Here is a 23,482-nt window from a genome sequence, read left to right on the forward strand (position 1 = left end):
GAATTTCAAAAAGACTTGAAAAGGCATGAAATTATCAATCAAACTTTAATGCGTTAGAAGTTGTAAAAAGAAAAAGGAGACGTCTAGAAAGAAAAAAAAACCTTATGTAGCGGAAAAAAAAAAAAAAAACTCTCCGATCTTATTCTTACGGACGGGTACCGTACGGAACATGGTGTACTTTAATTTTTTTTGTATAGGAAAATAAAAAAAAACACAACTTTATTATCTCGAAAAAGAAAAGAAAAAAAAAAAAGAAAAAAGGTCTGCGTCACGTGGGTTGTGTTTTGGCGTGTGTTGTAAATTGTGAACTGTGTTCTTGTTTTTTTTCTCATGGACACGTGTCGGTTTTACAAAGCTAAGCATCAGAGCTCTTCTTCGCATATGGCCACCATTTTCTTTTTATGCACATGGCTGCTTTTTACTAGTATTAATTACAGTACAATGTAATGATGATGCACTATTTATTTTTTATGAAAATCCCAACGGTCATCGACGCATACAACAACAACAAATGCAAAACCTTAACTATGAAACCCCCCCGTTATTTTTAACGTTTTAGCGTGTGTTTACTTAAGGAAAAAAAAGATGATTAAGATTTGTTATCAGATAATAAATACAAAATATTTACAGCTGTAATTTGCCTGTAAATACAAAAAAAAATGGAAAGATATTTAAGATAGTCAGAGAAGTAAAGAATATTTCAGATTGTAATAAAACTAATAATTAATCAAGTAATTAATTTCCTAATCGAGTTAAGAAGGTAGACTGAATCTTTGACGCAGGGGAGAAAAAAGGTTGAAAGCAAGTAAGAAAAAAGATACCTAAAACAAGACTCAGAGTATATACTATATTAAAAAAAAAAAAAAGGAGATATAATTGTGGGGCGAGGGAGAGAGAGAGAGGTCGGAGTGTGTGTGTGTGTGTGTGTGTGTTAGCTTCCCATACTGCCACTAACCTTTAGCGGTTTTCTCATCCTCTCTTCTTTCTTCTCTCTGACACCCCAAAAAAAAAAAAAAAAAACCCTCAAAAGTCTAAGAAGGAGATAAGGATTTCAACCTCAAGAAACAGGTTTATGTTTCTCTGTTTCTCGATATTTTCGAAGCTTTTTGGTGGTGTGTTTCCCATGGCGAATTTGTAAATAACTTGTCTTTTTTGTTGTTGTTGTGTAGTTTGGAGGTAGGAGGAGAATATGGGAGACAAGGAAGAAGTCCTTGAGGCTGTTTTGAAAGAAACGGTGGATCTGGTAACAGATCTACTCAAAAGTTTGGTTTTTTTTTTTTTAAAGTCTGATGTTATATTTATCTGGGAAGAGAAAGAGTCTGAAGCAATTTTGTTTTACCAGGAGAATGTGCCTATTGAAGAAGTTTTTGAGAGTCTGAGATGTAGCAGAGAAGGTCTCACTTCTGAAGCTGCTGATGAGAGGCTTGCTCTCTTTGGGCATAACAAGCTCGAGGAGAAAAAGGTTCCTTTCCCTTCTCTTCTCTTGTTTTCTGGATTTTAGGGTTCTAGTGTTTAGCTCTATAAGCTCCAAAGGATTATAATTTCGATGTTCTGAAGCAAAAGTTTCTTTTTTTTTTCTTCTGCAGGAAAGCAAATTCCTGAAATTTCTTGGTTTCATGTGGAATCCTCTTTCTTGGGTGATGGAAGCTGCTGCTATCATGGCTATTGCTCTTGCTAATGGAGGAGTGAGCGAGCATATCCTAGACTCTTTACCTTTTAAAGTTTACTTCTTTTCGTTTGGTCTGTGTTCTTAATAATGCTTTGTTTAACAGGGGAAACCTCCTGACTGGCAAGACTTTGTTGGTATTATTACTCTTCTTGTGATAAACTCCACCATCAGTTTCATTGAGGAGAACAACGCTGGGAATGCTGCTGCTGCTCTTATGGCACGTCTTGCCCCTAAAGCAAAGGTTTGATCTTTTTGCTCATTGCTTCTTGTTTTCACCCTGTTTTCAACCACAGAGTCTCCAATCTCATAGGTTATTTTCAATTTGTTGCTCTGACTTTGTCTTAAGATATGTCAGTTCTACTCATTTAAGGTTACCAATTGCTTAATGTATTTCGCATCTCTTGTCAAAAAATTTGTGAAGGTTCTTCGAGATGGAAGGTGGGGTGAGCAGGATGCTGCAATTCTTGTCCCGGGTGACATAATCAGCATCAAGCTTGGGGATATCGTTCCAGCTGATGCTCGCCTTCTCGAGGGTGATCCCCTTAAGATCGATCAGGTTTGACCCTGATGACCCATATTGTTGGTGCACATTGCTTCAATCATTAGCCACTTGCTGTTTAGATGTTATACTGCCAAGTTTTTCCTACTTTCCAAATTAAGAATTTGTACTGAAGCTGTTTTGAACCCTTTGTTCTGTAGTCTTCTCTTACCGGTGAATCTCTACCAGTAACCAAAGGTCCAGGCGATGGTGTGTATTCTGGCTCCACTTGCAAACAGGGAGAGCTTGAAGCAGTTGTCATTGCAACGGGAGTCCATACTTTCTTTGGAAAGGCTGCGCATCTTGTCGATACAACCAACCAAGTTGGCCACTTCCAACAGGCATGATTCTTTTACATGTTTTTGAAAATTCTCATTGTTGAGATCTTGTATGGTGTATCTTTGTTTCCTTTTCGATTTGGTTCAAACTCTATTAATATTTATATCTGTTTTGTTTCAGGTCTTAACTGCTATTGGGAATTTCTGCATTTGCTCTATTGCAGTGGGGATGATCATTGAGATTGTCGTGATGTATCCCATTCAACACCGAGACTATCGTCCTGGAATTGATAATCTTCTTGTGCTTCTCATTGGTGGTATCCCAATCGCCATGCCTACAGTTCTGTCTGTGACCATGGCCATTGGCTCGCATAGACTATCTCAGCAGGTTAGCCAGATCCACATTACATGTGCCTACAGTTCTGTCTGTGACCATGGCCATGTGTTCTTTCTGTTTTGTATTTTGTCTTTTAATTTCTTAAAGTATTTCGTTTTGAATGAACTAGCGTGAAATTTCTGTGTTTTAATGGCTGTATGATGATGTTGNGTATGGTGTATCTTTGTTTCCTTTTCGAGTTGGTTCAAACTCTATTAATATTTATATCTGTTTTGTTTCAGGTCTTAACTGCTATTGGGAATTTCTGCATTTGCTCTATTGCAGTGGGGATGATCATTGAGATTGTCGTGATGTATCCCATTCAACACCGAGACTATCGTCCTGGAATTGATAATCTTCTTGTGCTTCTCATTGGTGGTATCCCAATCGCCATGCCTACAGTTCTGTCTGTGACCATGGCCATTGGCTCACATAGACTATCTCAGCAGGTTAGCCAGATCCACATTAGTTCTGTCTGTTTTGTATTTTGTTGTCTTTTAATTTCTTAAAGAATTTTGTTTTGAATGAACTTGCTTGAAATTTCTGTGTGTTTTAATGGCTGTATGATTATATTCTGATATATATCACAGGGAGCAATAACCAAGAGGATGACAGCGATTGAGGAAATGGCTGGCATGGATGTGCTTTGCAGCGACAAGACTGGAACTTTAACATTGAATAAACTTACTGTTGACAAAAATCTTATTGAGGTAATGTGGGCTTGGTTAAATAAATGCATCTTTCCAGGATCCAGGATCACGGTAGCTGTTTCTGAATGAGTGCAAGTTTTATGTATATAGGTTTTCACGAAAGGAGTGGATGCGGATACAGTAGTCCTGATGGCAGCTCAAGCCTCTAGACTGGAAAACCAGGATGCCATCGATGCTGCTATAGTTGGGATGCTTGCTGACCCTAAAGAGGTAATACTGGTTTTCCTACATAAACATTTTTTATTTTAATTGCTACAGAACTACACTGTTAGTCTAAATCTTCCTCAATATTGGTTTCTGTAGGCACGAGCTGGTGTTCGAGAGGTTCACTTTCTTCCATTCAATCCCACTGATAAGAGGACGGCTCTTACATATATTGACAGTGATGGTAAAATGCATAGGGTCAGCAAAGGTGCACCTGAGCAAGTAAGCTGTCGGTTGCCATATATGTTCTTTTCGAAAAGTTTGGTGTTGAGCATAGTCTTATTAGCTCCTATTTCCGATGTCTCAGATCCTAAATCTTGCGCACAATACAGCAGAGATTGAGCGTAGAGTTCATGCTGTAATAGACAAGTTCGCTGAACGGGGTTTGCGATCTCTTGCCGTGGCATACCAGGTAATTGGAGACTAGCTCCTCAAGTTTCCCAGGATATATTAGTGTAAGTTAATACAAGATTCAAGGTTGGAAGTGTTTGGCCTTCTGCAGGAAGTTCCGGAAGGGACGAAGGAAAGTGCTGGAGGCCCTTGGCAATTTATAGGTCTCATGCCTCTTTTTGACCCACCTAGGCATGATAGTGCCGAGACAATTAGAAGGGCTTTAAATCTTGGGGTGAATGTCAAAATGATCACAGGTAAATTTTTAGTTCTACTCAGAACTTGAGTAGTCTCCCTTAAAAGTCAACATGTCTTTTTTTCTTTGCCTTCCATATACATTTGTTGTCTATGATGCTTTTCCATGTAATATCCTTATTCTAATTGACACACCTTAATCAGGATAGTCTTCTCATTCTTTGCAATGTTGTTGAGTAATGCCTCTTCTTTTCTGTATTTGTTTGTCTTTGCTAAAGGTTTGTTGCATTCTATAGGGGATCAGTTGGCTATAGGAAAAGAGACTGGACGCCGTTTAGGGATGGGAACCAACATGTACCCTTCATCTGCTTTGCTTGGACAGCACAAGGATGAGTCTATTGGTGCCTTACCCATCGATGATCTCATAGAAAAGGCCGATGGCTTTGCTGGCGTTTTTCCTGGTAAATTTTTGTTTTCCTCTTTCTCCAAAAACTTTATCAACCGTAGTTCATCTCAGATTTTAACCAAATTAGTCATGAAAACGGTTTGCAGAGCATAAATATGAGATAGTTAAGCGACTACAAGCGAGGAAGCATATCTGTGGAATGACAGGTGATGGAGTAAATGATGCTCCTGCTCTTAAAAAAGCTGATATTGGCATTGCAGTTGCTGATGCAACTGACGCAGCACGCAGTGCTTCAGATATTGTTCTTACTGAACCTGGTCTAAGTGTTATCATCAGCGCTGTCTTGACCAGTCGTGCTATCTTCCAGAGAATGAAAAATTATACAGTGAGTGTTGCATTTATTCTCAGTCTCCATCATATCTTTCAACTTTCTCTGCATTGTCATGGAGGAATCATGTAATGTATCATAAATACAGTATTTTGTTTATGCATGTCAATATCATTGGTTCTTTTGTTTCGTAAACAAATACATTGAGCTCGCTTTTTATTTTTTTGGACAGATATATGCGGTGTCCATCACTATCCGTATTGTGGTAAGTTGGCATTTGATTTGTTTTTTTTTCAACAAGTTCCCATTATAACTTGATTTTTCATGTGTGTGATACTCCTTGTGATTTCCTTTTCTATAATCAATGTTAATTCAGCTTGGCTTCATGCTACTGGCTCTCATATGGAAGTTTGACTTTCCACCCTTCATGGTTCTTATCATCGCCATCCTGAATGATGGTTCGTTCATTGATACTAATTTTATGGTTCATATCTATACTTTTTAGCTGATTTACATTGATTTTCTAGAGTTCTGCTGTACTGATTAACTCTTGTGGCACTGACTTTGTAGGCACAATTATGACAATATCAAAAGATAGAGTGAAACCTTCCCCTCTTCCAGATAGCTGGAAACTGTCAGAGATTTTTGCAACTGGCGTTGTGTTTGGGAGCTACATGGCTATGATGACAGTTATATTTTTCTGGGTTGCATATAAAACCGACTTCTTCCCGGTATAATCTCTCTCTTCTGTTAAAAAGAAAACCTTCTTGCTCCATTCGCACCTCAGAAGTTGTTTTCAACTTTGTCTTTTAGATAAAATCGTGAACCAGAGTGTCGAACTCCTGTTTTATGTGTCTTATTGACAAGATTTTATTATCTGATGATTTCAGCGAACTTTTGGAGTTTCAACACTTGAGAAAACAGCACATGATGATTTCCGGAAGCTTGCCTCAGCAATATACCTACAAGTCAGCATCATAAGTCAGGCGCTTATCTTTGTGACCCGATCACGGAGTTGGTCTTATGTTGAACGTCCTGGCATGTGGCTTGTGATAGCATTTATCCTCGCACAATTGGTCAGTGTGGCACTTCACTATCTGTGGTCAGCACTCTAGTTAGAGTTACATAAACCGCTGTTTCATTTTGTGATCTTTTTCTTCCAAAACAGGTGGCTACTCTAATTGCAGTTTATGCGAACTGGAGCTTTGCTGCAATAGAAGGGATCGGGTGGGGATGGGCCGGGGTCATCTGGCTTTACAATATCGTATTCTATATTCCTCTTGATATCATCAAGTTCTTGATTCGTTATGCCCTCAGCGGCAGAGCCTGGGATCTTGTTATTGAACAAAGGGTATGCATCAAAAAGCAACGTTTTTGGTTTCATTTGCCTTATCTGTACTTGATCTTGGATTGTGACTTAAATGTATACCTTTGATAAGTCTCTGATTATAATCGATTCTGTTTATGTTCAATAGGTTGCATTCACAAGGCAGAAGGATTTCGGGAAAGAACAAAGGGAGCTACAATGGGCGCATGCACAGAGAACCCTGCACGGCTTGCAAGCACCAGATGCTAAGATGTTCCCAGAGCGAACCCATTTCAATGAGCTTTCTCAAATGGCTGAAGAAGCTAAGAGAAGAGCCGAGATCGCCAGGTAAAAAAATCATCAATGCTTTTTTCTTCCTGTGAAGTCAGAGAAAGGAACACTTTACGGATATTGAGGACAAAACCAGATCATTTTGTTATTGTCTCATTCTTTCTTAAACTTTGATAGGTTGAGGGAGCTTCACACACTCAAGGGTCATGTTGAATCTGTTGTGAGACTAAAAGGTCTCGACATTGAAACCATTCAACAAGCTTACACCGTCTGAGAGAAGCATAGAGAGAGAATCCAAGAACCGTTTCAAAATCATTCAAGAAGGTCAATATCGCTGTTAGAAACTTAAATACAAATTATGCATATAAGTATCAGTTTCTTAGTAGTCTTTTTGTTTGTTTATTTTTAATTTCTTCTTCTGAGTGTTAAAGATTTGTTCTGTTATTATGATGAAATATGACAGAAGATAGAAACAGAATCCTCAAAATGCAAGACAAATTTTTATTTTGCGATACATCTAATGATATAAATCTCTCTTTTGTCCACAATGATAGAAAGAAAGAGATGTAATCTAACCACATGAACCAGAAAAAGAAAGAGAAAAAAAGAAAAGCCAGAACAACTATATGATTACTTCATTTCTCTATGGCTTATTCCAAGAAAATGTAAGGGGATTGAAGCTGACCAAAAACGAAGTCTTAACAGCTTCCAGAAGATGAGAAACCCATAATCATCAGGCAACGTTCTTGTCCTGCTGTTTGATGATATCTTCATTGGTTTCATATGTTGTCACTGCATCATCACTTCCTTTGTACCTATACCATCTTGACATCACCAAGAAATAAACGAAATTTACTGCCAACATTCCAGCTATCATGAAATAGAAGAGATCCAATCTTCCTTTGTTCAGATCCTCAGCTAACCAGTTACCCCCGGACGAGGTCTGCGTCGTCCTGTGAACTGTTGCAATCAAGAAGCTACCAAGGTAACTCGAAACTCCGCCTCCTACGTAAAATATGGATCCTGCAAAACTCCTCATGTTTTCAGGAAACTGCTTGTAGTAAAACTCCATTTGTCCAATCGCTGCAAATGCCTCGGCTACACCCGCCAGTGAGAGCTGCGGAATCAGCCACATAGCTGACATTGAAGAGATTTCTCCTCTTCTTGGCGCCATACCAAGTGTAGGTTTAGTCAGAGCATACGTTCTCCTTCGTTCCTCGACAAATCCTGAGACTATTAAGCTTGCGGTAGCGAAGAAAATGCCAGTTCCGATCCTCTGCAAGAGCGTTATCCCGGTGTCTAGACCAGTGATTCTTCTCATGGTAGGCACGAGTACACGGTCGTAGACTACGATGAAGATTGTCATTCCTGTCATCAAGAAAACAACGTAGGTGGCTGCAGGAATCACAAATCCTCCTGATCCTAAGCGACGGTCGCTCTGAAGGGCTTGGAAGACGGGGTAAGTCATCTGTTGAGTTATGGTCAAGTAGTAGATTGATGAAGCAAACCATATAGGAAGCACTCTCACAATGCACTTCACTTCTTCAACTTGTTGCATTGTACATAGCATCCACGGATCAGCAGGCTTACCATCTAGCTCCAACTTGTCTTTAGGAGTCATGATGGCCGCTTTGTCTAGAAATCTGCCAAATACAAGGAAGCATTTTCAGTAAACCTAAAACATATCAAGAAAGTGAAAAGACTAGTTTTGTGGTGTCTGTGTGAGTGTTATTACCTGAATTGGTCGGTGTATTTAAGCTTGGAGTTTGCGTATTTTGGAGGGTAGTAATTGTAAAGGTTAAGCCAAGGCTGTTGCACAGGCTTTAATCCACGTTTCTTGATCGCAACCGCTATAACTTGAGCTATACCGGCCAATGGACTACCCGAGGCTTTGATTTTTACATACAACTTATCGCCCGCAAAGAAAATCAAGCAGGCCAAGAACATAAGAACGGCCGGGATGGTTAAACCGATCGTCCAACTTACATTAGATTGAATGTACACGACTAGAGTCAGCGACAAGATCTGCGCGAATGTGAAGGTAAAGAAGTACCAATTGAAGAAACTGTCAATCCCTCTTTTCCCTGATTCGCTTTTCGGGTTAAACTGATCAGCACCAAAAGCTAAATTACACGGTCTGATCCCACCTGCTCCAACAACAAGGAACCCGAGGCCCATCAGTAGAAACGCTATCTGGCCTCCAGTTGGCCCGTTACACACGCTATCTGCCGCTGTTCCACATGCAGCTGGATGTAGTTTTGGCACTGCAGCAGTCAATAGTATCACAAACGATCCCTACAAAAACCATATTCACTGATCAGATTTTTTATGACTTTAAAACCTTCTAAAGAATTTAAAAATAAGAGGAAGGATCAGTACAAGAAAACAGGCGATGACGGCGACACTAAGAGTCTTGTATCGACCAAAGTAAGTGTCACAGAGGAAAGCAGCTACGAAAGTTCCGAAGTTGATTGTGCCACTGAAGGCATTAATGATTGTTGCAGCTGTGATACTCTTCATGTTGAAGACTGCAGTTAAATAAATCAGAAGGTTTGATAGTGTTCCAATGATCCCAAGCTTCTCAAATGTCTCATTTCCTGATTATAACAACAACAAAGAACCAATAGCGTAAGACTTTGATCAAACATAGAGGTTTGTGATAAACTTTCAACATATTGCTTTTGGTTGAATTAGGAACCAAATTAAGAATCAAGAATTATATAAATCTGTGTGTTTTAATTGGTTTTTGACCAAATACTATGTGTTAGTATAAAATCTCAAACAAAACTCGATCTCCCTCTTTTTTTTTTTTGTCTTAAATTACCGTTGACTAAGTCAAAGTTTAAGACAACACAGAGAATCTGACAAAACCAAAACAAAACAAAAACAACTCTCCTCGTCACAAATCAAACTAACAAGTCTTCGAAGACTTCGAGCAAGACTGATGTTTTTCTTCTTTTCTTTTTTTATATAGATTTTTTTTTTTTTAACAGTTTCCTGAATTTATCACAAAACTCCATAGAACCAAAATAATAATAAAGTTAAAAATGGATAAATGATCATAAAGATTTGTTGTGTTACCAATAATAAAAGGCATGACTTTCCAGCCTCTAAAAACGACTTTCTTCTGATTCTGAACATCTTCATCAACAGAGTCAACAGCCGTAGCAGAGCCACCGTAAGCGGCGGAGGAAGAGTTTTGGTCCTTGGACTCAACTTCAAGATGTTTTCTCTCCATTTTGTTGCTATAAGTAAATTATTACAACAAAAGAAGAAAATAGTCGTATATATATTTTGTATCTTTTATCTTATTGTATGTGTTTTTTGCTATGTCTCTCAAAAGCAAATGATGACTGTTTTCTTCATCTTAGAGACCTCTCTATTTATAGTGGTAAGAAGAAAGAGGATGGTGGAGAAGTAGAGTTGTAGGAATCTAGACAAAGTAGTAATTTGTGTATTTGGCCGTGAAGGAGAGCTCTGTTAGTGATTATAATATTCATAAGAAAAAAAATTCGAACATTAAAAATTGTTACTCTTTAAAAAGTATTTCAGAAAAATTAGTGAAAAAATGTAGATTCCATTAATAAGTGGTGTGGCCCCATCAGAACACTCCCTCTTAATAACGGCACGTTCTTTTAAGCTCTCCGTCCATTTTCTTATACTACTACAGTAGTAGTTTTTTTTGCTCTTCTTCTTTATTCATCTTTACACAATTTAATTGTTTATACTATACGGTAGTAGCTTTATTTATATTTTAGTGTAATAACTACGTTTATGACTTCGAGATCGAGTTATAAAGTTTCCAACGCTTTTTAATACTATTATACAGTAGGATAAATAAATTTATCCTTATAATACATTTATCATTTCCCACAAGTTACACCATTATATATATGAATGTATTTGAAAATGATATCTATATACTTTTTTTGTGCAGGAAAATGATATCTATATACATATACTATAGTATTATATGAATATGATCACTATATATGAAATAAAATATGTACTATAGTACTATGTTTTTAAGTGGTTAGTTAACTTGTGATGAAGCTTCCAAGACCATCATATTTGTTATTTCAAAATCTGTATTAAGAAAACATTTGTTCTTTTCGTTTAAAATGTGTGTGACCAATAAATAATTTACTTACAGGCACACGCACTGACACATACCCACGAGAAAGTGGGATGTACGTTTTTTGTTTCGATTGATTTAACAAAATTTCGACCACTGGTTCTGTTTTTACCGTTGTTGGTTAAGTTAGTATGGAAACCTTTTAGATACTAACTAGTATTCGTTTATAGTATTGGATTGACAGAAAAAAAGTTAGTTACAAATCGTTTTCATAACAACCTTTCAGCGTGGTCTACTTCTGCTCTTTAGTTTTTTTTTTCCCCCTTTAAAACAAAAAAAATAGATTTATTTTTCACGTAACAATATATATGTTGAATGGCACGATAAGAAAACAAGAGCACGTTGACTCTTTTTCTCATAAAAAGTGTAGGTTTCTGATTCCCGCTTATATAAAAAGTTCGTTTTCGATAATTTAATGAAATGGGTTTTTTTTAATATAATCAAGTTAGTTAGAAATCATCTAAAAGCTATTTCTTACAAATGTAAATAAAAGGTAATATTGTTGGCTGAAATACGCCAAACTTTGATATTATTTAAGCATTTAGTTTGATTAGATTTGAAAGTCAAAATTTTGCGACAAGTTTTGTTTTTTGGTCGTTTATAGTATTAATTGGCATATTTGTGTTACAAGTAATAAATTTTCATTTATGTTTCATCATCTTATTTCACTGTATGCATGCATATTTATACACATATATGTTGTTAGAAAACGTTGGATTTTGGTGATCTGAAAAATTAGAGTGGATAAAACTCCATCAGCGATGTTTTGCCTCAATCTGTATTTTGAATGTACGCGAAGGGACTGACATAATAATATGTAGTCGTGACATGTTTGAGTATTGACTACCATAAGGCAAATTAATATGATCGTAAGACAAGATTATAGTAGATAATCTTAAGAACGAATAAAAATATGTTAGAAAAATATATATGATTGGTAGGCCGAAGAGTCAAGAAAACGAAGAATCTAATGGGTATTGTGATGAAATTCTCGACATGAAGTGATATGTTACTCGTTTTCATTATTTAGTTTAGTGAGCTCAAAAAAGGATTTAAGGAATAAAAAACGACTCAAAAAATCGTAGCATCTATGAGAGGATGCATACTCCAGCTATATAAAACATAATGCATAGTTCAGTTTTTATGCGTGTGTGCGCATAATATGTTCACTAAGACCAATTACTTGGTGGTTTAGTGGTACTGAAAGATAATCTTTTTTTGTTGAATGAAAAGAAGGGCATCAAATCCCACCATATGGTTTTTCATTGCTTGTTTCCTCCTTAATCGTTACAAACATTGAAGTGGAAGAAAATAAAAATTGACATTCTATTTCAAAAATATTATTATGGTTATCAAGAAAAAAAAAACGATGATGCTCATCTTGGCTAATATATAAACATAAAATATAGTTTTAGAAATAAATAAATATTGATGTATATATTTCCTTATTCATTAGTAATAAATATTTATCGTAGACAATTAGGGGGGTGTATTCAACTTGACATTTTAAGTGATTTGTGTGAAATTTACAAATTCTATGTTATTCAATCATGGATTTTAAAAAGTCTATTAAAATCCACTGTTATTGAACTGATGATTTAAAAATCTACTTTAAAATCCACTGTTATTCAAAACAGTTTTGTGGATTAGGATTTTAATAATTTTTAGGATTCTGGAGGATTTTGGAGGATTTGTTTAGTTAAAAATACAGAAATCCAAATCTCATAGTTTTAGGTGGGATTTGAAAGAATTTTACAGAAAATCATATGAACTTCCCTAAAATCTATCAAAATTCTAAATTTTCTAAATCCCATCAAATTTTCTAAAATCATGGTTTGAATACACTCCCATTAGTATCTTGTGAGATGATAGTGATACTAATTGGACATGACACAAATAAGGGTGGGTATCTTTTTTAATTTCATCAACTTGAGCTTTCAATTTAACTATAATCCCTTTCATTTTACAACTTTGGTCCACAACAAAAACCCTCAAGCATATGTTGCCATAATTAATTGCATGTAGTTGTCAAAGAAATACGATGAACAATTTATATAAAGAATTAATGCCTCTAGTCCAAGATTCATAGTACTGGCAGTCTATGTCTCTATGAAGTCAAAAAAAAAAAACTTAATAATCATATGGTGATTGTAAGTTTGGGAAACTAATTTAGCATTATGGCACACCGGTGTAGAAAACCATAATCCATCTTAAACCAAGATCACTAAAAAAATGTATGATATATTTATGTAAATTATAAGATACTGTATAACTAATGGTAGTTTCGATTAAAAAAAATTAAAATGACAATGATCGGAAATTTTACTGCGTGACTTGTTTGTGCTGAACAATTATGCTTAGTAACTTTCCACATATCGAAAACTTAAAACCTTTTATAAGTAGAGAAGAAATAATTATGCTTTAACATTTGTTGGGGTTTAGACTATTTATGTGATGGTGAGTGATGTTAGGCATATCTTTTGTGATCATTCTGTAAGCGACCAGGTCTCTTATCCATAGTGGCACATGTATTGTATTTGCGGAAAGTATTGCATACGACAAATCCAATAATTAGCAAACAAACTAAATAATTTCATCTACAATTTAATAAATCGATATGACTTGTGAATATCTTTGCCCTTTGTTTAGTCCCTTCTAAAAAACAATTATCCGTTTAATAACCTCCTAAAGTATTATTACTACCAGAGTATTATTACGATTTTTTTTATTTATTTAGGATGTTTAAGCAAAGATTCTGTAAACCATCTGATTTACTGTAGAGAACTTTTGAGACATAGGTCTTCATTGTTTGGTTACGTTTTATGTCTATTTTTACGTTAATAGTTCATAACAGTTTACTAATAACTTATTTACGTTGTTCCGTATACGTACCATCTCAACCGTAAACATAGGTCAACTAGGTAGTTAATGATAGGCCGTAATACTTCATCTTTTGGAACTACAAATACGGATAAGTCAAAAAAAATTCCATAATAAATAAATTAGAAAATCTGATTTCTTTGACAACCAAAACGCCAATTATTGTGTCTTGTAAAACAACCGAGTGGGTAACATTAATTCCGGTTGGATTCATTACAGTAAAAAAGAATCTAACAGAATCCAGTTCCTCGCTCGGTTTATATTCTTGGAATTGGTTACGTAACACAGATTACAAGCTTTGAGTATAATAGTATTTCTATTTCTATTTCTATTTTCATACGCCTGTAATAAAATTCGAATTGGCCGGGAGAACAAAAAAGACTAAGAAAAGTGTATTCCGAAGGCGGATTAAAAACCACAAAGTCAAAAAAAAAACGTTACATATGAAAAGGACAACCGCAAGTGTTGACAACCTTAATTAACTCACATTTTCCCCCTCAAAAAAACCTCACTCACTCACAATAATCGTAATTAATTGTCATATTAGTGTCTTGTTGCGAAATATTTTTAGAGACAATTTCTAGGAAAATAATTGAGTTGAATGATTTGAAAATTTGGTCCCGATTCTTGCAGTTTACGCAACAATAATTGATGGAATTATTATGTACTCACCTTGTCACCCAAGCCTCCAACTTATTCGTAGATGAATGTCATTGAAAATGTATTTTTCTTAATTTCGAATAATAATCGTAATTCATTTCAGTACTGTTTCAGTTTTATGGTTTGAAATCTCGAAAATATATTATCTGTTTTGTACTCCAATCGACTCTTTTGATTTATAATATAAGTACGGAACTTTTATAAGATTGCATGTGTAACTATATATACATATTTTGAAACCGTATATAAGAAAATACTTGAATCAATGAAACAATCGTTTCGGCTCTGACGCTGTTACAGTAAGCTTAACAGATACCAAAATCGTAAAAGCAAATCCACGAGAGTCAACCTTCATGCTCATTGCCTTCACATAACTGCCCTGCCCAGACCTTTTTCGTCTAGGACCATTTTCACGTGTCAATGATGAAAAAGTGAATGCATTATAGTCCTTATATAGACTATAGTACTATATTTAGTGTTTTGTTAAATGATTAGCTAGTTGAACGAGTTTAATCTGTAGATGTAGAAATCACTATAAAAATGAGTACACACCAAGCGACAACTTGTTTTTAGGCTAATCATTGTACATAAAAGTTAGATCTTGCTATCCTTGAAATTGTTTTATGAGCAAGAATACAAAGAAAAAGTATTATTTTAACAAAAAGAAAAAAAGAAGAGATTATTAATGTATGCAAATAAAAAACAAACTCATTCAAGATATCCATTGTTTGTCATATATAATTAAGGGTTGGATTTTTTTTTTCTAAGCAAGATATGTTTCATAATCATATGAATACCTCTCTTTGAGTGTATAAGTAGTGTTAGTGTACCAATAAACTAAATGCAGACTTGTCTTCATATTCGGAAATGTGTATTGTTAAGTTTTTAATTATCTGGCCGACAAGGAAAGTAGAATCTTATTAGTTGCGGAAATCTTAATCTATATACAATCATACAAACCAAAATATTCTTCACAATCGTTCACTTATTTCTAGACAGATAGCTAGTAGTTTTTTTAGTGGGACGACATATGTATACACTATACAGTTTGTTTTTGATTACTTTAACTCGTATTTAAGAGACTTTTTTTTTTTTTGACAAAGAGTATTTAAGAGACTAATCAACTTTTAAACCCGTTGAGTAGTAGGCCACCATTTTCTTAGTTTGATCAGCGGTCCACATATTTCCTCTTATTTTTTAAAATTATTTATGATTACTGAGTAAGAGGCAACGGGATATTATTTCTAACTCTTCTTGTATTTGAACATGAAAACAAATCTATACTAAAGAAAATACAATCACCCCGGCCACAAGATCACACCGAAACCCATATATAGAATAAAGAAGCTATGATATAATTAAGCTTTATTGCATAGTGCAGTTAATGATGAAATTACATTCCAATAGAAACGGAGATCACCCTTTTTAGCTATTTCTTTTTAATCATTAGTCCTTTTGTTGGAAATGGTAATCATTAATCTTGTGGTTTCTTCCCAACTCGATAGGGCTATATATGTTAGACTGTATAAAAAGCAGTACTCACATAATCAGCAACGTTATCTCTAAATGTATATATATATATATATACTTTTGTTATAAATAAAATAAAAAATTCATAAGAGAAAGTGTTACACTTGTTTTAAAAGGAGATATAGATCATGCATGTATGAAACTAGGTTTCGGATTGGAGCTCTGAGATTTTGTCTAGCCTAATTCGAATACATCTAGATGTAGTAATTCAATAAGGCATGTCTCTAGTCAATAGTCATCTAGACCTACCCCATCAAGGAAGAGAGAGATACTGAAAATTATGATCGTGACGATAAAAAGGCAAATAAAATGTTGTCAGCTTTTTGTAATGCACACCAAGGATCCGATCAGTAATGTTTTAGGTATGATTTGTAATGTTAGCTTTTGATATTTTTGGTCGGTCGATTGGGGAAGTGCAGCACACTCAACCCCGTATGACTTGTCCGATGATGTTCTTGCCCATATTTTGATATTACTATCCCCAACCACAATTATGTTTGATCTATATAAAGCTATAACAAATGGGCATCCACCCACGAACCAAAAGCGGTAGGCGGGCGTTGCAAATAGATCTTTTCATTCTTTCAATTTTTTTTTTCATTAATTTTAAATTTTAATATGTAGTGGTTTGATCAACAAAATGGTTCGCTATATTGTATTTTCTTGGACCGAAATAATTTTTCCTACCTAATATATTACATTGTCGATCAAAAATGAATAACTAATATCACATTGTCTTCCAATTATTTAGTTTGATTTATGGAAATTGTTAAATGAGTGAATTATGCTTAAGTCAATTTCGCCATCTATTATGTTGCTTTCACCTGCCATTTAAAATAGTTCACCAAGTTTTTTTTTTTTTTTAATTTCGGTCAATCATAGAATTCATTAATGTTAACACTAAAAAACGCACTACACATTCTAATGTAAGAAAACTTAGTAAAAGCAAAAAGAATAAGAAAACAAACAGATTAATTTAGATTTGTATTTACAAGAATCACGTGAATCATGTTGTACATGCAATACATGCTCGTAGGTTTAGATGTGAATGCATTTGAGTCCATTCAATTTACTTAATAGTTAATTATGATTTATGGAAGCAAATTATAATGGGGTTATGTTAAAACGGAAAGTGGGAGGAAGAGGATCGAAATGCGTCACGTTTTGGCAAATTACAAATGGAATGGGAGAGAAGAAGTGCGTGTCGTTTTCACCAATCCACTTAAAGTGATTCCAAGTCAAAATTAGTATATAAATTCCAAAAGGCAGTGCGATTGCGATCTTCAATCCAACGCCCAACGCGTTGCTGTTACCTTTTCCCTTTTCTCTTCTCTCTTTTATTTTTCTCAAATCTTTTTTTTGGTGAAACTTTTTGTTTCGATAATTTCATATGGTGTATAAACAATAACTAGGACAAATTTATAATACTGTTGTATATATAGATATACATACTAGCCAAACGATAAATTTTGTTGTATAACAAGGTGGACATTTAACTTTAAAAATTAAGTATAGGCAAACAATAAATTATTTTTTATGTACATATTTATATGTGCGTGCCGTGTATTTATTATGATAACAAGTTGGGAATTTTTTTCTGAATACCAAAAACAATTGACTTGGGAAAGAAATGGTGAGCGGTTAAATACTAATTTCAGTGACAATAAATGATAAGGTTTACTGTATTATTTATGGCAAAAAGTAATCGAACCCTCGACATGTGCTTCTCTGCAACTTTATATAATAAAGTTGTTATTTCAACAGTATGCTTCAAAAATCCACCAATCAGGCATTCACTCTTTGATTTTTTTTTTCTTTTCTTTTTATAAATTGTAAACTTTGCTGTTTGTTTTTGAGGCCTTCTATTTCTAGTTATATTGAATTACTTATATGTCAAGTAGAAATGAGAACAAAACACATAAATGGTATTGCAACCGAAAGTGAATATCAAGTACATATACCCTTGAGACAGTAAGCCACTAATTTTTTATTATTATTAATATAAATTTTGCCAAAAACGATAATAGGTCCAATGAAATTTCGAATAAATGCATAAAGTAAAGTGATATTTCTCATATGCAATATAGAAGATAATGAGGAATTTATAGTAAACAACTAAACACAAAAGACTGGCTCTCAAGAAAAGAGATGGGGCGAATTAGGTAAGCACAACATCATGCTTACACCTTACCATCATGCCTCGTATTCGATGGATAAGTAATATTGTATCAATACGGCCACGGTACACTGTGGAGATTGTTTAATCGAGGTGTAATGTTTTTCTCCAAAATGATCGAGTGTATTGATATTAAATCAACTCAAAAATACATCGAATGACTCAACGTAAAATGCACGAATCTAGCTAGGACTTGGTTTTACTCGACCACTAGACCTAAAATATTGAATATAAATGAAAATTTTGGATTGTATATAGTTATATGTCTATGAGATAATTCTTTAACAAAAATTTGATATTCTCTCATACATATGTCATATCACCAAAGAAAAGGGTAAATAATTTTCAGTTAGGTCCATTATGATCCGGTCTAATCGGACCAAAGAAAAGACTCCCAAAATTTAAGGTTGTAAGATCTCCTAGAAATTGTTTGATAACGAACTTGGAGTCTAGAGATAATGCTGAGAGCTAGGGAGACTAGATTGGTCCATATCTTGATTGATACTCTTGTATATGAAAGTGGAGATACAGTCTTAATCTGACTTTTACAGAATTGCTTGAGAGATATATGAAGATAATATTCGAGTTAGCAAAAATAGTTCTAAACACTCGACCATATCAATAATACAAAAATCCACTACCCTTCGATAGATTCCTTTGTGCGAAATGTTAAATTTTAATATTTATTTTCATCACTGACCATATTGTACATTCACAAATCTATTGGCTGAATTACGATCAATTTTATTCGAGAACATGTTATAACGTATGTACTATGCATCTAACTATCGACGAATAATATATTTGAAAGTAGGTAACTAAGAGATATCATAGAAATTATTACTGTAGCTAGGTAACATATAAAGATAAAGAATGTGTTGGATAAAACATTATATTGTTTAAATTTGTATATCACCAATTTCACGAGTTGAAAAGGTGGCAAAAACATTGTAAAACTAGTCATCTCACTAGTAGTTAAATATTAAACGATGAGTTTGTACATTTTACGATTAAAAAATATATCATTATATATTAAAGATTATATTGTTATGTCAGTACTGCCTTGGTTTAGTAAAAACAAAAAGAAACCAAACGAACATGTTCTTGATTCTCGAAGTGATGGATGATATATGTTTCCCTTCAGTCTTTTATGGAATCACTTCATCTTTCACTTCTAATGGTTTTTAGTATCTTGAGTTGTTCTTTTTGACAGTCGAAAAGCTTCTTCAATTTTCTTTTCCCTTTCGATTACTAGAATAAAGTAACTGATCACGCTAATATTTTCATTTTCATATAAAATGTTCTGATTCTCTTACTCTATGTTGCCCTTCTGGAAAATCAAGGACCACAGGGAATTACATCACTTTTCAATTATCTTATTGGTGTTTTCTTTAAAGATTAAGCCACATGTCGAGTTTTAATAATTATAATGATATTGCATAGTGCCCACTCAATTAAAATCTGGTCCAACTCTATGCTTCGTTGCCTTCGTTGGTCCAACTTGTTTGAAGCAGAACAAATTCTTAGACGACTATAATTATTATCCTAACAAATCGATTATGCAAAAGTTAACTTTGTTTAATCACAATAAAAGCCATATAGCCATAGACAATTTAGACATGCGTATAACTTTCACGTGTAAGCACTTTCAGAGGTCCAAAATAACTTGCAGCACAAATGACATCGAAGGAGCATATAATGTTTTTGATTTTGAACTCGTTTTTCTAGGTTTGTGTCTTTATTCCGTAGCTTTTGAATTTGTTCCAATTGAAAATGTGGTCGTTGTTTTGTAAACAAAGATGTGGTCTTTTAAATATATATCACGAGAATGATGTTTTAATAAATCTCGTACTTGTGTGACAAAAAGAACGTATATATCTTGTACTTGTTAGAAGAAAGTCCGATGTTTAATTTGTTCTTCAGTTTTGAATATATACTACTCACGCACATGTGTTTGTAATAAAACAATATAGAAATTGTGTCTGCAAAATCGATTACGTAGAAAAGTACGCGAGCAAGTTAAATTATAACTTAATGGAGAAAATTATTTATAAAATTTTAAAAAACCCCGAGAAAATATAATACATGAAATATGGGATGTCACAAAACATAGTACGTATTAATAGGTTGAACATGTTTGTTAATCTGATAACAAATTATGGTTTTATGTAAAGTTCTAATACTATTTTATTTACGTATATTCTTACATATATTAATATGTTTGCTAGCTAGTTTTGTCCTAATGAACTAGGGGACTCAAAAATGAGTTATCAGTTCATAAGTTTGGTTGATCTCAGTTGATGTTTTTTTTAGGAGTTCGAACTACGCAAGTGGGTTAGCTGATCTAACTAAGGTATTAATTAGCTCATAAGTGGGTTCATACCACCTTCTAATTTTGTAAACCTAGGCCATAGATATCTATCATTGTCATTTCTGGAAGAACTTTAAAGATCAAATGATGTAAACATATATAATTACACTCAAAGAATATATATATACATATATACGTATATATGTCTCTCTGACATGCATACAAAAAAAAAAAAAGTCTAGAATACTTCAACTTGTACAAGTAACAGAATACTAAATGGCATGTCATTGTTATTATCAATAACTTTAGATTAACGCAAAGTGTTGGAACAAAGAACCAAAAATAGTAAATAAAGATGCGGTAATAGAAGTGCACACCATTTAGTAAAAAAACATAGTAATAGAGAATATGCTTGAAAACGGATAATAGCGAATATTAAAGATAGAACACGAAGGGAGTTAGTAGTGGTAGTAGCATAGCAGCACCAGAAAGGTCCGAGTCTACTACAAAAATCATTTGGCAAACAAAGTCATCGTAATGAATTGTATACATTTTCTCATAGGCGTAATTCGTTTCCATTAATTTCAGATTCCAAAGATTTTCTTCAGAATAATATATAATTATATAATTATAAAATAAGAATAAAAGATGAGAAAGGATTACGAATAAGTATGGGAAATTCTGAACCCATTGTTTCTGAGTGGGGAATTTTTCTATAAATAATAATTGACATCAAATCTCAGTACGATTTTTTTTTGTATTTTTCCTTATAGTATATAAAAATACGGATTTAGAAAACTTTTGGTACGAATAATAAAGCCAATCATCGGATAAGAAACCATTTGGTCGGAATATTTCAAATTTAAGATAATTCGGCTGACATAATACGTACGTAATATAACAAAACTGTATACTATTAAATACTCATAATGGTTTATAATTTTTTATATAGTTGTCAAAACACAAAAACGGCATGATTAATCCTTGGACATGATCTTATACACTATTACATAGTAGATGGTTAATTTAGAGCATTTCCAATGCAAGATTTAGAAAAGCTTTTATTGTAAAAGTGATTATTGTAAATCATAATTGATGAAAAATAGATTCTGAAGAGTGTTAACTGTTATCTATGCAGCATGGACAACCAGAGTGTTGATCGAGTATATAGAATTGGCCAGACGAAGGATGTCGTGGTGTATAGGTTAATGAGCTCATCAACCCTGGAAGAAAAGATGTATGACATATTTTTGTTCCTCAGTGAATGATATAGCCGAGTGATTTTGATATATATGATCATTTGTATGATATAATATCCTTGGTATATGCTTTTTTTAGGTATACAAGGGAGGATTAATTTTGTTTTTGTTAAAGCTGATTTTGGTAAGAATTGGTTGGAAATTATTATATTAAGGTTGATTTTGGTAAGAATTGGTTAAAAATTATTAAATATAATAAATTTCAACAACTATTATCGTTAAATATACATTTAAAAATTATTTCAAAAATGTTAAATATACTAATTATTATTCTCGTTAAGGTTGATTTTGGTAATAATTTGTTGAAAACTAGTACATTTAACATTTTTCAACAATGACAACCAACCATCTTGTTAATAAATCTATCACTACAATTTTGTTCTCGTTAAAATTAATTTTGGTAATTTTTGTTGTGATTTTCAGTCAAAATCGGTTTTGCTGAATTGATAACAATGTAGTAAATTGCTTGTAGTTGTTTAACCATTTCTTTAATATACCTTAAATTGGTTGATATACTTACAAACTTGCATTATACAGCAGTTACGTTTTTTGAATAATGGTATATTTGATAACTATATCACTCAAATCTTTTTACTTGAAAAGGTTAAAACAGTTTTCAGTTTCACGGAAAGCCTTTATTTAGATTATTCATTTTCTTCTACATTTTTGTTAATAAGCCTAGTTTAGTTAAGTCACAAGATAAATGTAATTCATTAGTAGACATGACAATTACAAGCTGTTTACCAAATATAGTTGTTAATCAGCCAAAACTATATACAATTAATTACAATTCGAACCAAGAAGTTCCGTAGTAAACAAAACAATCAAACCAAATTTGTCGTTTACCATAAATATTTCTACTTTATTATACATTAATCAATATATCACTACTATTAATTGAAAAATTAGTTATAAAAAGAAACCTTACTTTTGTACAAAATTACATCAAAAAATACCATTAGTATTTAGTTTACTTGTTTAATCAGTTTACCAATTAAATGGGTCAGGTAATTGAAAATGGGCTTTATGTAGTACCAGTTGGGCCCAAATTTCAAGTCAAAATTTGAAAACCCAAACACTTTAGATTAAACAAAAGAGCTTCATCTCATTCAAGTCAGTATTAAACTGTTTATTGAAAGGAAAATAGCGATATATGGTAAGCATTTTTGACATTTTTATATAGTTATAAAACGTTTACTCATAAACACATCAACACATATCTTTTGAATTGTCTTACTTCACTTTTATCAATTGTTAATGCTCTATATATATATATATATATTAAAAAAAAAGCCATTGTCATTGTAATCTTATAATTTTTTTTTCTCCAAATAGTTCATTTACTTATTTAAATTACCACCATCATCAATTCAACAAACATAAATAGTTTTGGATAAAGTGAAATTCGTCTTTTTCGCAAACAACACGTTCTCTTCCCTTTGTAAACAAGCAAATCAACATGTGCGCTTCCATTATACCATCTTCTGTAACACACCCCCTCCTTAATATATCTATCTGTATGGGCCCAAAAAGCCTGCCAACAACATGTGCCCAAAATTTTTATTAAACACTATTGTAATTCAAAAAAAAGTATTTTATATTTTAATATCCTGACCACAAAATAACAAATTAATATTCGAAATTTTAAAATAAATGATGTTGAAAATTTTTGGTAAGTTACAGAAGAGAAAGAAACGGACCATTTTCAAATTTTGAATTTCGGAAAAAAACAAAATCGGCGCCTCTTAGAGATAGAGATAATTAATTGTTGGGAATTAAAAAGAGAATTAAAAAAAAAACAAAAAAAACACAGAGAGCAATAATAAAAAGACCTTCACAA

At 33.4% G+C, this 23,482-nt stretch overlaps 2 protein-coding genes across 3 annotated transcripts; one reads left to right on the forward strand and one right to left on the reverse strand.

Moving 5' to 3' along the window:
- Positions 1,190-7,195, forward strand: LOC104740354 (ATPase 11, plasma membrane-type-like). 2 transcript variants are annotated; one of them, XM_019238109.1, is made up of 21 exons: positions 1,190-1,243; positions 1,343-1,462; positions 1,587-1,685; positions 1,773-1,910; positions 2,091-2,225; positions 2,369-2,548; positions 2,667-2,873; positions 3,452-3,571; positions 3,662-3,781; positions 3,875-3,997; positions 4,083-4,187; positions 4,278-4,422; positions 4,657-4,821; positions 4,913-5,151; positions 5,327-5,359; positions 5,471-5,552; positions 5,665-5,825; positions 5,985-6,170; positions 6,263-6,445; positions 6,570-6,748; positions 6,869-7,195. In XM_019238109.1, exons 1-21 carry the CDS (start codon positions 1,190-1,192, stop codon positions 6,963-6,965), a joined length of 2,871 nt encoding a protein of 956 aa, XP_019093654.1. In that variant the 3' UTR covers positions 6,966-7,195. The 2 variants fall into 2 exon arrangements, with proteins under 2 accessions (XP_019093654.1, XP_019093657.1); XM_019238112.1 differs by lacking the exons at positions 1,190-1,243; positions 1,343-1,462; positions 1,587-1,685; ... (2 more) ...; positions 2,369-2,548; positions 2,667-2,873 and adding an exon at positions 3,100-3,310.
- LOC104740346 (protein NRT1/ PTR FAMILY 2.11) lies at positions 7,168-10,108 on the reverse strand. Its single transcript, XM_010460907.2, has 4 exons — positions 9,773-10,108; positions 9,071-9,288; positions 8,427-8,986; positions 7,168-8,334 (listed from the first exon to the last, which is right to left on the reverse strand). The coding sequence occupies exons 1-4, from the start codon at positions 9,927-9,929 to the stop codon at positions 7,425-7,427; spliced, it is 1,845 nt and encodes a 614-aa protein (XP_010459209.1). The 5' UTR covers positions 9,930-10,108; the 3' UTR covers positions 7,168-7,424.

Source organism: Camelina sativa, chromosome 2 (assembly GCF_000633955.1).
Source record: "Camelina sativa cultivar DH55 chromosome 2, Cs, whole genome shotgun sequence".
Taxonomy (NCBI): domain Eukaryota; kingdom Viridiplantae; phylum Streptophyta; class Magnoliopsida; order Brassicales; family Brassicaceae; genus Camelina; species Camelina sativa.